The following is a 14,238-nucleotide window of genomic DNA, read 5'->3' on the forward strand; positions in this document are numbered from 1 at the left end:
ATGTTAGTAATACTCTTTTAAGTTTACTGAAAAGATAGGGGTGCCTGGGTGGCTCAGTCGTTAAGCATCTGCCTTCGGCTCAGGTCATGATCCCAGTGTCCTGGGATGGAGCCCTGCATCAGGCTCCCTGCTCTGCAGGAAGTCTGCTGCTCCTTCTCCCACTCCCCCGCTTGTGTTCCCTCTCTCACTGTGTCTCTGTCAAATAAATGAATAAAATCTTAAAAAAAAAAAAATTGACTGAAAAGATAAAAACCTAAGAAGCAAAAAATAACTTCTCAACCAAATAAAGGGTAACTACCAGATATTTACTACAAATAGCAAGCTTTATGGTGGACCATTAGAAACATTATGTCTAAGATAAAAAAGGCAGCAAGTATACTACTGTTTCCATTAATTAGCAGTTTTAGCAACCCTCACCAATGCAATAAGGTACGAAAAAGAGAGGTATAAATACTGAAAGAAAACAAACTACCAATGTTTACAGATTAATATAACAGCTAACATAGACAAATTTTTTTAAAAATCAGCTGAAAAAACTACTAAACCTAATATCAGAGTTCAATAAGGATACCAACTTGACAAAAACTATAATATTCATTTAGAATACTGTAATGGAAAAAAAAGACATGTAGAGATAATGCTAGCAGTAAATTCACCAAAGTTATATAATTACACAAACAGAAATAGGAGATACAATGCATTCTAGTATGCAAAGATTCGATATTATTTAAGATATCCCCACCCCAAATGGTAATCTGTATCTCAAATGCAATTTAAATTAAAAACTCCAAAAGAGGGGCGCCCTGGTGGCTCAGTTGGTTAAGCGACTGCCTTCGGCTCAGGTCATGCTCCCAGGGTCCTGGGATCAAGCGCCACATCGGGCTCCCTGCTCAGCGGAGAGCCTGCTTCTCCCTCTCCCACTCCCCCTGCTTGTATCCCTGCTCTCGCTCTCTGTCAAATAAATAAAAATCTTAAAAAAAAAAAAATACACCTCCAACTTTCCGACAGACAAGGTAATTCTACAGTTCAAATATAAAAGCAAGTTCATATAAAAGCAAGAAAATTCTAAAGACATAGTATTGGATTTTAAGAAGAGACAAAGAGATCATAAGAACAGAAACCTGTATACTAATGTCAATACCACAGTTTAATGTCTTTACAGGAATTTCTGATGTATGGGGGAACCGACACCATACCCACAACCCACTACGCTGTATTTCACAGTTTAGTTCATGATAAAGGTGGCATTTTATTTTTTTATTTTTAAAGATTTTAAGTAATCTCTACACCCAATGTGGGGCTCGAACTCACAACCCAGAGATCGAGTCACATGCTCCACAGACAGCCAGGCAGGTGCCCCTTTTTAAATCAGTGGGGAATATGACAACCTATCAAAAATACTGTTGAGGAGTCAGCCGTCTATCTAGGGGTAATAAGCTACATTCTACTTCACATCATTATATAACAATTAACTCCAGATGAGGGGTGCCTGGGTGGTACAGTCAGATGAGCATCCAACTCTTGGTTTTGGCTGGGGTCATGGTCTCGGGGTCATGGGATGGAGCCCTGTGTCTGCTAGGGATTCTCACTCACCCTCTCTCTACCCTTCCCCCCACCCTCTCAAGATAAATAAATAAATCTTTAAAAAAATTAACTCCAGATGATTGTAAACGTAACAGAATATTGTAAGGAGGGGGGAAAATCAGAGGGGGAGACGAACCATGAGAGACTATGGACTCTGAGAAACAAACTGAGTGTTCTAGAGGGGAGGAGGTGGGGGGATGGGTTAGCCTGGTGATGGGTATTAAAGAGGGCACGTACTGCATGGAGCACTGGGTGTTATATGCAAACAATGAATCATGGAACACGACATCAAAAACTAATGATGTAATGTATGGTGATTAACATAACATAAAAAAAAGAATACTGTAAGGAAACACAGAAGATAAATATCTTCTAAAATAAATACATTTTAAATTCTGAAGTAAAAAAACCTTTCTATGCAAGACTTAGAAGCCACAAAAGACTAAAGAAATTTTATCTCATATAAATGAATACTTTTCCATAATAAAAGATAGCTACCATAAAGACCAAAGTAAAACAGGAAGAAAATTTCTGTAATACATAAACAAGGATTAAAGTCCTGAACATGCAGAGAACTTCTACAAACCAAGTTGAAAAATAAAATGGGAAAAAGACATGAATAGGCAATTCATACAAGAAAGCCAAAGGCCACATGAAAACATACACAGATGTTCCATTCTTAAAAATCTAGGAATTAGGGGCGCCTGGGTGGTTGAGTCAGTTAAGCGTCTGCCTTCAGCTCGGGTCATGATTCCAGGGTCCTGGGATTGAGTCCCATAATGGGCTCCCTGCTCGGCAGGGAGTCTGCTTCTCCCTCTACCCTTCTTCCTTCTTGCGCACGCTAATAAATAAAATCTTAAAAAAATAAATAAATAAATCTAGGAATTATAGGGGCACCTGGGTGGTGCAGCCAGTTGAGTGTCTGACTCTTGATTTCAGCCTGGGTAATGATCTTGGGGTTGTGAGATCGATCCCTGAGTCAGGCTCCACACTCAGCGCAAAGTCTGCTTGGGACTTTCTCTCCCTCTGCCCCACCCCCCAGATGTACATGCACACACACTCTTTCTCTAAAAATAAATAAATCTCTAAATAATCTAGGAATTATAAATCAGATTATTTTCCCCAAAATAATGAAAATGTAAAGGATGGATAATTTTTTGTGTAAGCAATAAAGGAAAAGATAAGCTCAATAAAGTAAAAGATAAGCTCAATACTGTGGCAATAAAAACTGATGAACCTTTTAATTAAGGAAGGCAATGTGACACTATTTCAAATTCTTATACTCTTTAACCCAGTAATTTCCACTTCTAACAATCCACGCTAAATAAACAAGTACAAAATGATATACAAGGACATTTACTATAGCACTGTAATGGTGAGGGAAAAAAACCCACATAGGTTCCTACATAGCCTTTAAAATGACTGATGATTGTAGTAAGTTATGTCCAGATATGGAGCAACACTATGAAAAAATAAGTTGCAGAATACTGGAGATAATATTACTCATTTATGGGGCTAGAAATATAAAACAAATGTAAACCAAACAACCTCAAAGAACGGCCCTGATATGTGTGTGTGGAGTTTACATACACATATAACTGAAATATATAATTGTGTACAAAGGCAATTGAACCTTTTATAGAGATAGCGATAACCTTTGAAAGAAGATTATCTATGGGTATGCAGAATAGTGAAAGGGGATTTTCACATTTGCTAGTGTATTTCTGAATTGTTTTAACTTTGTATAGAGTTAATTGTCTATTATTTGAATAATGTGAAGAAGAGGAGAAAGGCAGGAGGAGTGAACAGAAAGATAAAAGAAGCCACAGGATCACAGCTCTCAGCTTCAACTGTAATTGTTTTGTAGATTCTTACTGACATTTTCTTTCTAGTTAAAGAAGCAACAACACGTAGAGGGTCAAATGAAATCTATACAAGGGTTTCAATGTGTGATTTGAAATTTTAATAAAAATTAACAAAAGGATCCAAAGGTCTTTATCAGGAAGAAGGCTACAGAAAACCACCAACCATAACTTCAGAAGAGGAATAAGCTCAGGACTGAATAATAAAATCTGACACACTTTTTCCGCCATCTCATGTAACATTTTTGCCATGAACAACTCACAAAATATTTGGATGTATATTTATATCCTTCTACATGCCTGTATCATTTTTATTCTGAGAACCTTTCCCAAATAATTATCTAAGGAAAACTATACATTCTGGCATCATGATATAAAAATAGCACTTTAAAAACTAGCCAAATGATAAATTATTAGGCAATCTTACTAGTTTAATTCCAAACTGGCGTTTAATGTTCAAGCAATTTTCACCTTTCAGTAGGTTAATTATAAATAACTATTACAAAGAAGAATAGAATAACGAGATATACTGACAGCCAACACTAATGTAGAGTGCCGACACTAACGATAGTTAGCAATTTACAGTACTGGGTAAACCAGATTTTAAATGTTAAACTCATGAAATTCAACTTCTTAAAAGCTAATGATCGGTTACAAATTAAATTCTTGCTTCACTTTTCAAAGTATAAACAGTATTTTTCTTTTATTGCTTAGGGAAATCCACAAAATGTCCATCATCATTTTCTAAGCATGTATAACATCTTCCCACAAGGTGCTCACTAAAAAGCTCAAAAAAAATCTACGCTACACAAAAATACAAAGACACATATACACACCATAGCAAATAATAAGAAATCTTTGAATATTATACCTGTATCAGCTTCATGTTCTTTATTCTCATCTGTAAGGGGGTTGTCATGAAGTTTCAAATAAATCTCTATAGCAATTCTTGCTGCTTTAAAGTAAAATGGATGCTGTCGAAGTACATCTTCTAGTTTTAGTAAGTCCACATACGATCTAAGGGTAATCTTCCTCATACAGTATGTATGAAAGTCAAACTGGTCGTCAGTGATTTCTATAAAATGCTAACGAAATTATTTTTTTTATTATACTGAAGTATAACAATGTCAAAGAAAACTACAGAAATCAAACTCTCAGAATGACTTGTTTTCCTATGCATGAAAAAATAAGTAAAATAAAAAGATATTAAAAATTACTATCACCCAATATAAATACTTTGCATATCAAATAAGCAAATATAATTGGTATCCCCTAGCACAGTATATGGCATACACCAAGCACTGAATTATTTGGTGAATGAAAAGGAAACACATGATTTGAAATATATGTATTTATTCCTTCCTTAAATCATACTTAAAGCTAGCATGACAAATCAAACATAACTTATTAATATACATAATGATGTAGTACATTTACACATTAAACATTCAGTTTTTATATTTAGAATGACCTGCAAAGACTAAATGTAGTATTTGGTAATTTTTCTAAGAATACAAATTTGAATCCTACACGATGTTATGCTGGCTACAGAAATACTGTATAAAGGATTCAAAGCTTGTATCTTAGGACTATCAAGGGTATACATCACCAATCAACCCCTTAACAAACAGCTTTCTAGGATAACTTAATGAGCTTTGTATTACTGAAGATGGAGCAATTCGAAACATTCAAACATCAATAAAAACACAGCCAAGCTACAAACTTTCTATCAAGTTTTTCACATGAAGAGTAGACAATGGGCAAGTCTGCTGAAAATGTAGTCTATAACATTTCCATCAAAAAATGAAAAAACATGACCACTGATATTTAGAAATCACTTACTGTGAATTATAAAGAAGAAAAAACTATAGTTGTCCAAAACCTTCAACATATTACAATAAAATGAGAAACTCATACATATATATGGTACTTACTCTCTCAATCTCATGACATTTCTTAAGTGCTTCACCAAATTTATTCATTGCCTTATAAGCCTGGGCACATTCTGTCTGGAACCACATGCATTGCATTTCATTCAAATTCTCTACCGCTGATGTTCCTTCCTATATGAAAATATTTATGCATTCAAGACCATTTCTTACCAAATACACCATTTCACCATAGCATTTAAGAAGGAAAATATAGTCAATTGATTTGAATTTTTTCAAAATAACTTTCTTTTTAACTGTTTTCAGAGTAAGAGGGAACTGTTATTATGTGTAAGAAACTGGAATTATATTTCTAATCACTGAAAAAAATGTACCTTTGTAAATAATCAAAACATCTACATAACTGGGGTTGGAGAATAACATAAGAAAGAGAACACTAGCACACAGCAGGTAGTCAATTAACATTAGTTCCTTTCACCCCTAAAAATTCATCTGAACATACATCAATATAAATCAGAGTTAAATAACCCACTGTACAACCAACTAAAAAGAAAATTATGTTTTATACTAATTTTGATTTCAGTTTCTTTCTCCTAAGGTAATTTAATTAAAATCCTATTTTGATACTAAAAATACTAGGAAAAAAAATTGAAAAATAAGCAAGATATACAAGTATAAACTATTCATAAGAACACTAGCTGTACAAACCCTTGTAAACTTTGAGCACATTTCTTCAGCCTCTTTTATCAGATTGGCTTTTAGCATGTACTTTGCACACTTGGAATTGATAAATCTGTCTGCTGTGTCCAAGGCCTGGGCCTCATCCATCCACCTCGCAGCTTCTCTAATATTTCCAGCATGCTTATAGAAAAGCAAAATAAACCAGTCAGTATGCTAATTTTACTATGCAGGTAATTAGTTACCTATTGATAAGTAACTAAAACACAAATGAAAAAAAAGGTATTCTTCTGATTGATCTTAAGACCCTAATCAATGTAGATGCATACATTTTGATACTTTTCTGGCCATGCAGAATACAGGCTTTCTGACAGTAAAGACTTGTTTTAATAACATTGTTTACTGTTACACCTCCCTGCCTTTATCAGTGTCTGGCACATAATGAATACTCAAAAACAATGGTTGAATTTTAAGAATAAATAATTAAAATCTTTAAGTCAGAACAACAGAAAGTTCATAAAAGGCATCATGGCTGAGTATCAGGGAAATTCTGTTAACATACAACAATGCTTATTTTAAAAAATTATTCATCAACATTGAAAAAAAAAAAAAAGGCAAAGATATTGGCTAAATTTCTAACCTAAAGCAACCAGGGAATATTACTGCCTATTACTGGACATTCCACGATGTGTTTTAATTTACATTACTAGTCCATTTGTCAAAGCCACAAAACTAATGAGCATAACCTGGCTTTGAAAAGTGCTTTTAAAATAATACTTAATTTTATTGTTTTTGGTAAATACATTTTAAGTTTATAATCTCTTCCTTAAGAGCTATTATTACTAATTTGTATTTGTATTAAGAAAAAGAAGAGCCAACTTTAAGATGATGCTAAAACATATGACTGGAGATTCTCAAGTAAGACCAAGAAGTTAAGAAGACAAGTAAAATAGTAAAATCTTCAGTTTCATTTCATTAAGATTACCAGATACTACTGATCATGGTCATACTCAAGTGTTAATAGAAACAAACATGTCGCAGCGAATTACTTTAGAGTATCTATACTGTTACTACTTAAAACCAAGAAAATAACCAGACATGTGTGTGAATGTATAAGAATATGTAATATGAATAACCACGTATCTGAATAACCATATGCATGTATGTATATCTGTGTGTATACAGACATATAAATGAGTAAATTATCATGACCATGACAAATCTAAAAGTAATCAGACTGAGAAATGTTCTATAGTTATTCCAGGTTTTAGAAGTCATCAAATATATCATTTTTATTACAGCTTTTAGAATCTACAAATTATAGAAAAAAGTTTTTATAAGACTCATCATCTTATAAAAAAGCGGGAGGGAAGATTTTTACCTTATAGATTTTAGCTTTCACAAGAAAGAGTTCTATCAATGTAGGTGTACTTTCAATAGCGGTATTTATGTATTCCAGAGCAATCGATGGCTGACCAATTTTGTCATAATGTTGTGCCAAGTAGTACTGGACCCAAAGTAATGTGGTTGGTGGTTCCTCTTTTCCATCATCTTTAAAAAGTGGGAGAGGTGGGTGGGAGAGGAAATAAACCAAGATTAATCATTACATATATTAAGAGAGTACCCACCTCCAAATGGCTTTATCTTTATTAATAAGGAAAAGTAGTTTGAACCATTTATTTATGTATCTAGCTATAAAACCATCCTTAAATTCATAAGATCTTTGGAAGGGACCATGTTGTCTGTTCTGTATCATTATAGCCCCTAACACATTACCTTGAATTTAGTAAGAACTTTATATAATAAATATGGCAGATAAATGAGATCAAAGATATAAAAAATTACCCAAAAAAAGAAACTGAAAGGAATGGGGGGGCAGGGGTGGGGGAGACAAGTTGTGCTAGTACTATGAAAGTGTAAAGATCAGGATATTATTTATGAGGGGTGAAAAAGGTATCAGAAAAAATTTTGATTTTCCATTAATGTGAGGTTTAAAAAAAAAAAAAGGCCTGACTGCTTAATTGGGTTTCTAGCTAATGTACTAAACTATACATAAATATACTTGTGATGTGGTTGAGTTTTGGGTGATTATATTAATATATTCTAACATTATGCTGATATGCAATGATGCGTAATTTAGGCTGAATAAAAACTATACCCAAAAAATGAGATAAGTAAAAATGCTTACTCTACATTTTAGTTCATAATTTAATTTTTATATACTCACAAGAAAATGTGTAAGTTAAATATAAAACCCACACATTATAAAATACTTTTTAAATACCAATATCTAAAACCTAAGAACTGTTATTTGCTTTCAAAGAAAGCAATAGATTGCTTATTTTTATCCTAGTAAAAGCAGGATGGCTCAGTGGACAAACAATAGGAGTGGAACTCACCAACTCCCGATCTGATAGATCTGCAACTAAAGTGCTGCATATTCTTGGGCATGTCATTGAACCTCTTCCACATTTGTAAAATATGTAGGAAAATGCTGATAATCAAAGGAACATCATGATGATTAACCAATGAAACCATGGTAACGCCTTCTAAAAAGTATTATTAAAATTAATCTGAGACCTAGAAACAATAACCCAAAAGCAATGAGCACCCCAGGTCCCATACTGGGGTTTCCCACTGTAAGAACCAGGGCTCCTTTGGAAAAACAATTGATTCCAGGTCTGCTATGGGCAGTATACCAGATGAGCTGGAATATCTTGTCATACCAAACTGCAAAAAAGCTATCAACTACTACACCATGGTATGTGAAGGCTAGAGCCATGTGAAACTGCAATGATTTAAAACATCAAGTATGTTTAAACCCATGAATTCATAATACCTTTAAAATATGCACTGGCATCTTTGAAGGATGCTACTAAATGAATTCATTATTTTAAAAACTGGTAAAGAACAACAACAACAACAAAAAGTAGGAGATAGAGGGAAAAGAAGCAGCATTTATCTTGCTTTTCCTATATAAAAACCAAAATACTGGATAAACAGGTAAGAGAAGGGAAATTTCTCTTGTAAGATAACAGAAGATGAATGATAGACTATCACCCGTTTGTAATTCCTGACCGTTGCTAACATACAAAACAAACACTAAATGCCTCCTGATGGAAGAATATACTACCACCCTCCACCCATGAAATAACCTTGTTCACCCCCTATATTTAAAAGGAAACAAACAAAAAAAAGTGAATCTCATTAATCCTCTACTCAGACCGTCCATTAGAAGCTTCTGCAAGGATAGAAATGTTCTGTATTTGCCCTGGCAAATATGGTAGTAGCAACTGGCTTTACACAGTTACTGAGCAGCACCTGAAATGTGGCTACTGCAACTGAGGAACTGAATTTTTAATTTTATTTAATTTAAAAAATTTTAATAGTCACACGTGGCTAATAGCTAATTATACTAGACACCACAGCTCTACATCCAACTACCAATTTATAACAAATTCAGAGGACAGAGGAATAACATGTTAAGCAACACCATGAGAGTCCATTCAGCAAAATCTGGACTGTCGAAAAACTTAAGAAAAAAAACTAATTTTTTAAACAAACTGCAGGAAAAAGAGCAAATAGAAAACCTATAGATTTTTTTATAAGAGAGTTGAGACATATCAAACTCGAAGTACAGATTTCATATGGATCCTCATTCAAACAACTTCAAAGCCAAAGAAGAAAAAAATGACATTTCTAAGATAACTGGAAATGTAAGCATAGACTTTTGTCTTTGATCTTAACAAAGTATTAATGTTCAGGTGTGGTGATGATACTTTGGTTATGATCGTTAGAATACTGAAATAGTCACAGATAAAATGATGTGATGTTTGGGATTTGCTTCAGAGTAACATGCGAAAAGAGGGAAGTAGGTAAGAATATAGATGAAATAGGTTTTCCCATGAGTTAAAAACTATTGAAACTGGATGATGGGTAAATGATGGAGGATCATTGTATGATTAGATCTAGTTTTGTAAATGTTTTAAATTTTACATTTTTTTCCAGTAAGATAGTATGATTCTCTTAACCAAATATTTTCACACTATGTGCAAATTAATGCATCTCCATCTTAAAAAGAAAAAAGTTTAAATATACTAAGCTTACTGTCTAAATAATGAATAATACGGACCTCCTGATTAAGAATTTCATAATATATTAAAAATTCCAGGATATTTTTAAAACATAAAACTTGAGCACTTACCATTAGGGTTAAATAATCGGCAGCTTTTTAAAGAGGTTTCATAACCTACTACTAATTCTTCTATGATTGCCACCTAGAGTACAAACACACAAGCACACTTTAATAAAATATATATACATGCAGTTACCATTCTTGTACAAAACATGTTATTTACTATTTTAAAGGGCTACATCAACATTCCAAAACATGCGCACGCACACATACACTCATGTACACACCCTCTTATAAAACCTCTTAACCTATGAATAAAAACTTAAAAGCACGTAAACCATACATTTTTGAAGGTATTAAGATATAACTTTCGGGGTGCCCGGGTGGCTCAGTTGGTTAAGTGCCCGACTCCTGATTTTGGTTCAGGTCATGATCTCAGGGTCCTGGGACTGAGCCCCACATTGGGCTCTGCGCTCAGCGGCAAGTCTGCTTGTCCCTCTCCCTCTGCCCCTCCCCCTGTTCGTGCCCTCCCTCCCTCTCTTTCTCTCAAATCAATAAATTCTTTAAAAAAAAAAAAAAAAAAGATATAACTTTCTAAAAACTTACTGGTCCCCTTCCCTGCTAGAAAGGAGGGAATATGCATCAAGCTGAGCTAGAAATCAGGAAAAGGTTGGATTAAAAGAGGTAATACTGTAGGTAATATTGTGGATGACTCTTATCTTGGTTCATTTTTATCTCAATTCACATAAATAACACCCACAATTAACATCTGCCCTTTAGGAATCAAGAATTAAAAACTACGTGAAAAGAGAAATTCCAAAAGTACATAATAGCATCAACTCTCAATTTTAGAATCCAAGGGAAAACATTAGTAAAACTGAAACAGAAAAGTGGGTGGGTTTCTGAAATCCAGGATAGTGAGTGGATGTCCAGGTTCTGGTTTCTCCTGAGTCATGACTATACCACTTGCTCCTGGCTTTGTAAGAGATCTGTGAATACTTTTAATTTATTAATTCCCTTCTTCACTTAATCCATCTATAATGGATTTGTTACTATAGAAGCTCTCCTAAATGACCTCAACTTCACCGACTCAACAGATTAACACCAGCTCTCTCCATTACCTCAGAAAATTGTGAGGACTGAATGGTCACAGCTAGGTTATTCTGGTGCGCCCATGTTCTTCTGCTCCCACAAGTTGAGCTACATGCTTACTAAGAGTTTTGTTTTCCCAAACCTGTTTAAATCAGTTGCATTTATTATCATTACAGAATTTAATTCAATATTATGCAAACTTAATAAACGAGAACAAAAGAAAAAACTGTTTTAAGTTGAATACCGTGGAAAGACTCAAGGATAAATTAGATACTCCTAACAAATTCAGGTTTCAATAATACAACCATAAAGGGGAAAATCATTAATATATAGGCTTCTATAATCAAGATGCTATAATCAAGCGTTCCCACGCTATTGATACTGAAAACAACAGACCCCATTTTATGAATGTGATTTATGCAATTTAAAAAAAGAGTCAAAGTCATCAATAAAGCCTATACCTTGGGCCTCTCAACAAAAGACTGGAAAATAAACACACCTTCTGTGCTTTAGGTTAAAGTGTTTAGCATGTTTAATTAGTCCCATCTTTCTGATTCTTTACTGTAACTTATTTTTTATCCAACCAACATGCCTTGATGTCACTGTACTTGCAAGCAAAATAATCTAAATTAAGATTAAAACAACCTCTTAATAAGCAATTTGAGCATTATTATACACAGCTAAAAGAGTAAGTTAACTTACTAGGACAGCAAACAAACTGCTGATAGAATTTTTTTTTCTACCAAATAAGAAAGAAGAAAGATTACTAAGCTAAGCCTTAGTTTAAAAAATCACTTCTGACTTTCACCATGAACAAAGATTAGAGAAAATACTGAAGAAATCACTACCTTACCAACTTTTCATACCTACACTGACTCAAAGTAAATAGCAGAAATAAAAGAGAAAATAAGGAAATAATAAGTTACTTGATTAAAAAGAGAAAAGGATGAAAAGTAAGAGGTACAGAAGCATTTAAACCGTGAGACAGGAAAACAGCAGATTGACAAAATGTGTACTATGTACATAGATAATCAAGAATCAACGATTCCAAATACTAAGCGGAGAAATGATAGTGGGGAAAAAGTGGTATTTGGCTTTACCTTTTCTTTATCTTTGTATAATGACCTCAAAGTATTGAAGACTGGTGGACAACCCTTGCTGAAATTCATCCTTAGAAACTTATCCAAACATTCTTTAAACTTCTCACCTTGGAAGAAAAAAATTCTGTTGATTTGCATCTACCCAGACAACTCTAAAATGCATACTTTAATATTAATATGCATACTCATATATCTAAAACCAACAAAACAAACTGTAAACCCTACATCATTTTCATTCCTTTGCAATTACTCTCACCAGATAAAAAGTTCAACGGCAGTCTTCTTGGCACCAGTCCCCTGGGATATTTAGTCCAGGCCTCCTCATAAATTTTTAGTCGTTCTAACATATTAGCTGCAAACAAAAAAAATAATTCCTTTTATATATAATTATAACTTCTATGTGTTTTCTAGCAAATTATAAATTTTTCCAAGTATATATAAATTCTTATTAAGCAGAAAAGCTGAAGGTGAAAAGAAAATTTATAATCTAACCACCTAAATATACCAACAATCATTTTAGAATATTTTTCTAATATTTTCCTATTTTAAATACCTATTATCATCTAAAATACATAATTTTCTTTATCCTTTCTGCTTTAGGTACCTTTCAGAATCTAAGGACTCCGTTTAGTTCTAAGAAAGGCTTGGTTATTATGTTTCCTTTGCTTCTCTACTATTCTCTTCAGCCTATCCTTTATTTTAGAGCTTTTGGATCTATCCCCTAATCTTCCATTTCTCCGTATTTCTTTTATATTTTCTTTTAATCTCAGTTGAAAGCTCTCCTCAGTTCAATCTTCCAGTTCACTAACTTCTCCTCAGTTGTGGACCCTCTTCCATTCAATCTATTAAGATTTTTATGTCAATAAATAGGCTTTTCGGGGTGCCTGGGTGGCTAGCATGGTTAAGTGTCTGCCTTCACCTCGGGTCATGGTCCCAGGGTTCTGGGATCAAGCCCCACATGGGGCTCCTAGCTCAGCTGGGAGCCTGCTTCTCCCTCTCCCTCTGCCTCTGCCTCTCCCCCTACTGATGCTCTCTCTCTCTCTCTGTCTCAAACTAATAAATAAAATCTTAAAAAAAAAAAAAATAAGTAGGCTTTTCATTTCCTAGATTCCTAATTGGTACTTTCTCATAACTTTTCATATTTCATGACTGCAATTTCCTTTTTTCATCTTAGATTCCTCCATTTACTCCCTTTTGCTGTACTAATGATTACCATTCCTGTGACAGCGTTCCACAGTAGCAAAATATTCTTTGTTACAAGGTTTCTCTTGTATATATCAACGTATCAGTAATGGCTCACTACCAGTCTTGAGGGAGACAGCCTCAAATCAGATCATCTTGGCTAAGGACCCTATCTGTAGATGACATGTTTCTGGGTCTGTCCTCACAAGTGGGTCCCATTCATGGGAGAGGGTAAAGGGGAGATGTGGGCAGAGTCTCTGGACCCAAGTTCATTTGGCTGATGGAAATTTAGTCCCTCTTCCCACACAGGAAACAGTACTGTTCTTTCAGCTTGGCTACATTCATGTGCCCTTGGCAGGCCATGCTGCTGTGGCCACAGAAGTTAAGCTTGCTTCTTTCCTTTAGGGAGACATCTCTGTAAGTAAGGAGACATTTCTGTCAGTAGGAATTTCCCTTTCCATTTTTTATGCTGCCATGCCATTTGTGAATTTTTAAGTTGTTTCTGAAATTCTTCTCTCAACTATTTCTATAAATGTGTAGAAGAGAGGTTTCAGAAAATGCTCAATCTGCCATATTAAATGGAAGTTTGCAACTGTACTTTTGTATTCAGATTTTGAAACCAATTCTTAACCACTGTTTTTCTAGTTATGCTTTTCAATGAGTTAATAAAATATTTATCAACAAAGGGAGCAATTAAAAACTTAAAAAGTTTTAAA

General features: G+C 34.1%; 2 protein-coding genes across 2 annotated transcripts in view; one reads left to right on the forward strand and one right to left on the reverse strand.

The window, feature by feature from the left end:
• SETD7 (SET domain containing 7, histone lysine methyltransferase) overlaps positions 1-14,238 on the forward strand; it is a 270,085-nt gene that overhangs the window by 140,739 nt on the left and 115,108 nt on the right. The gene's annotated exons all lie outside the window — the stretch shown is intronic.
• NAA15 (N-alpha-acetyltransferase 15, NatA auxiliary subunit) overlaps positions 1-14,238 on the reverse strand; it is a gene marked incomplete at its 5' end in the record, with an annotated part of 43,610 nt that overhangs the window by 22,932 nt on the left and 6,440 nt on the right. Inside the window, 7 exons of the mRNA XM_081812868.1 lie at positions 4,318-4,531; positions 5,381-5,509; positions 6,044-6,196; positions 7,395-7,564; positions 10,218-10,290; positions 12,341-12,447; positions 12,597-12,714. Coding sequence (XP_081668994.1) covers positions 4,318-4,531; positions 5,381-5,509; positions 6,044-6,196; positions 7,395-7,564; positions 10,218-10,290; positions 12,341-12,447; positions 12,597-12,714 — 964 coding nt within the window. The remainder of the gene's footprint in view (positions 1-4,317; positions 4,532-5,380; positions 5,510-6,043; positions 6,197-7,394; positions 7,565-10,217; positions 10,291-12,340; positions 12,448-12,596; positions 12,715-14,238) is intronic.

The sequence above is a fragment of the Leptonychotes weddellii genome, chromosome 2 (assembly GCF_054177405.1).
Source record: "Leptonychotes weddellii isolate Sample4059 chromosome 2, ASM5417740v2, whole genome shotgun sequence".
NCBI lineage: Eukaryota > Metazoa > Chordata > Mammalia > Carnivora > Phocidae > Leptonychotes > Leptonychotes weddellii.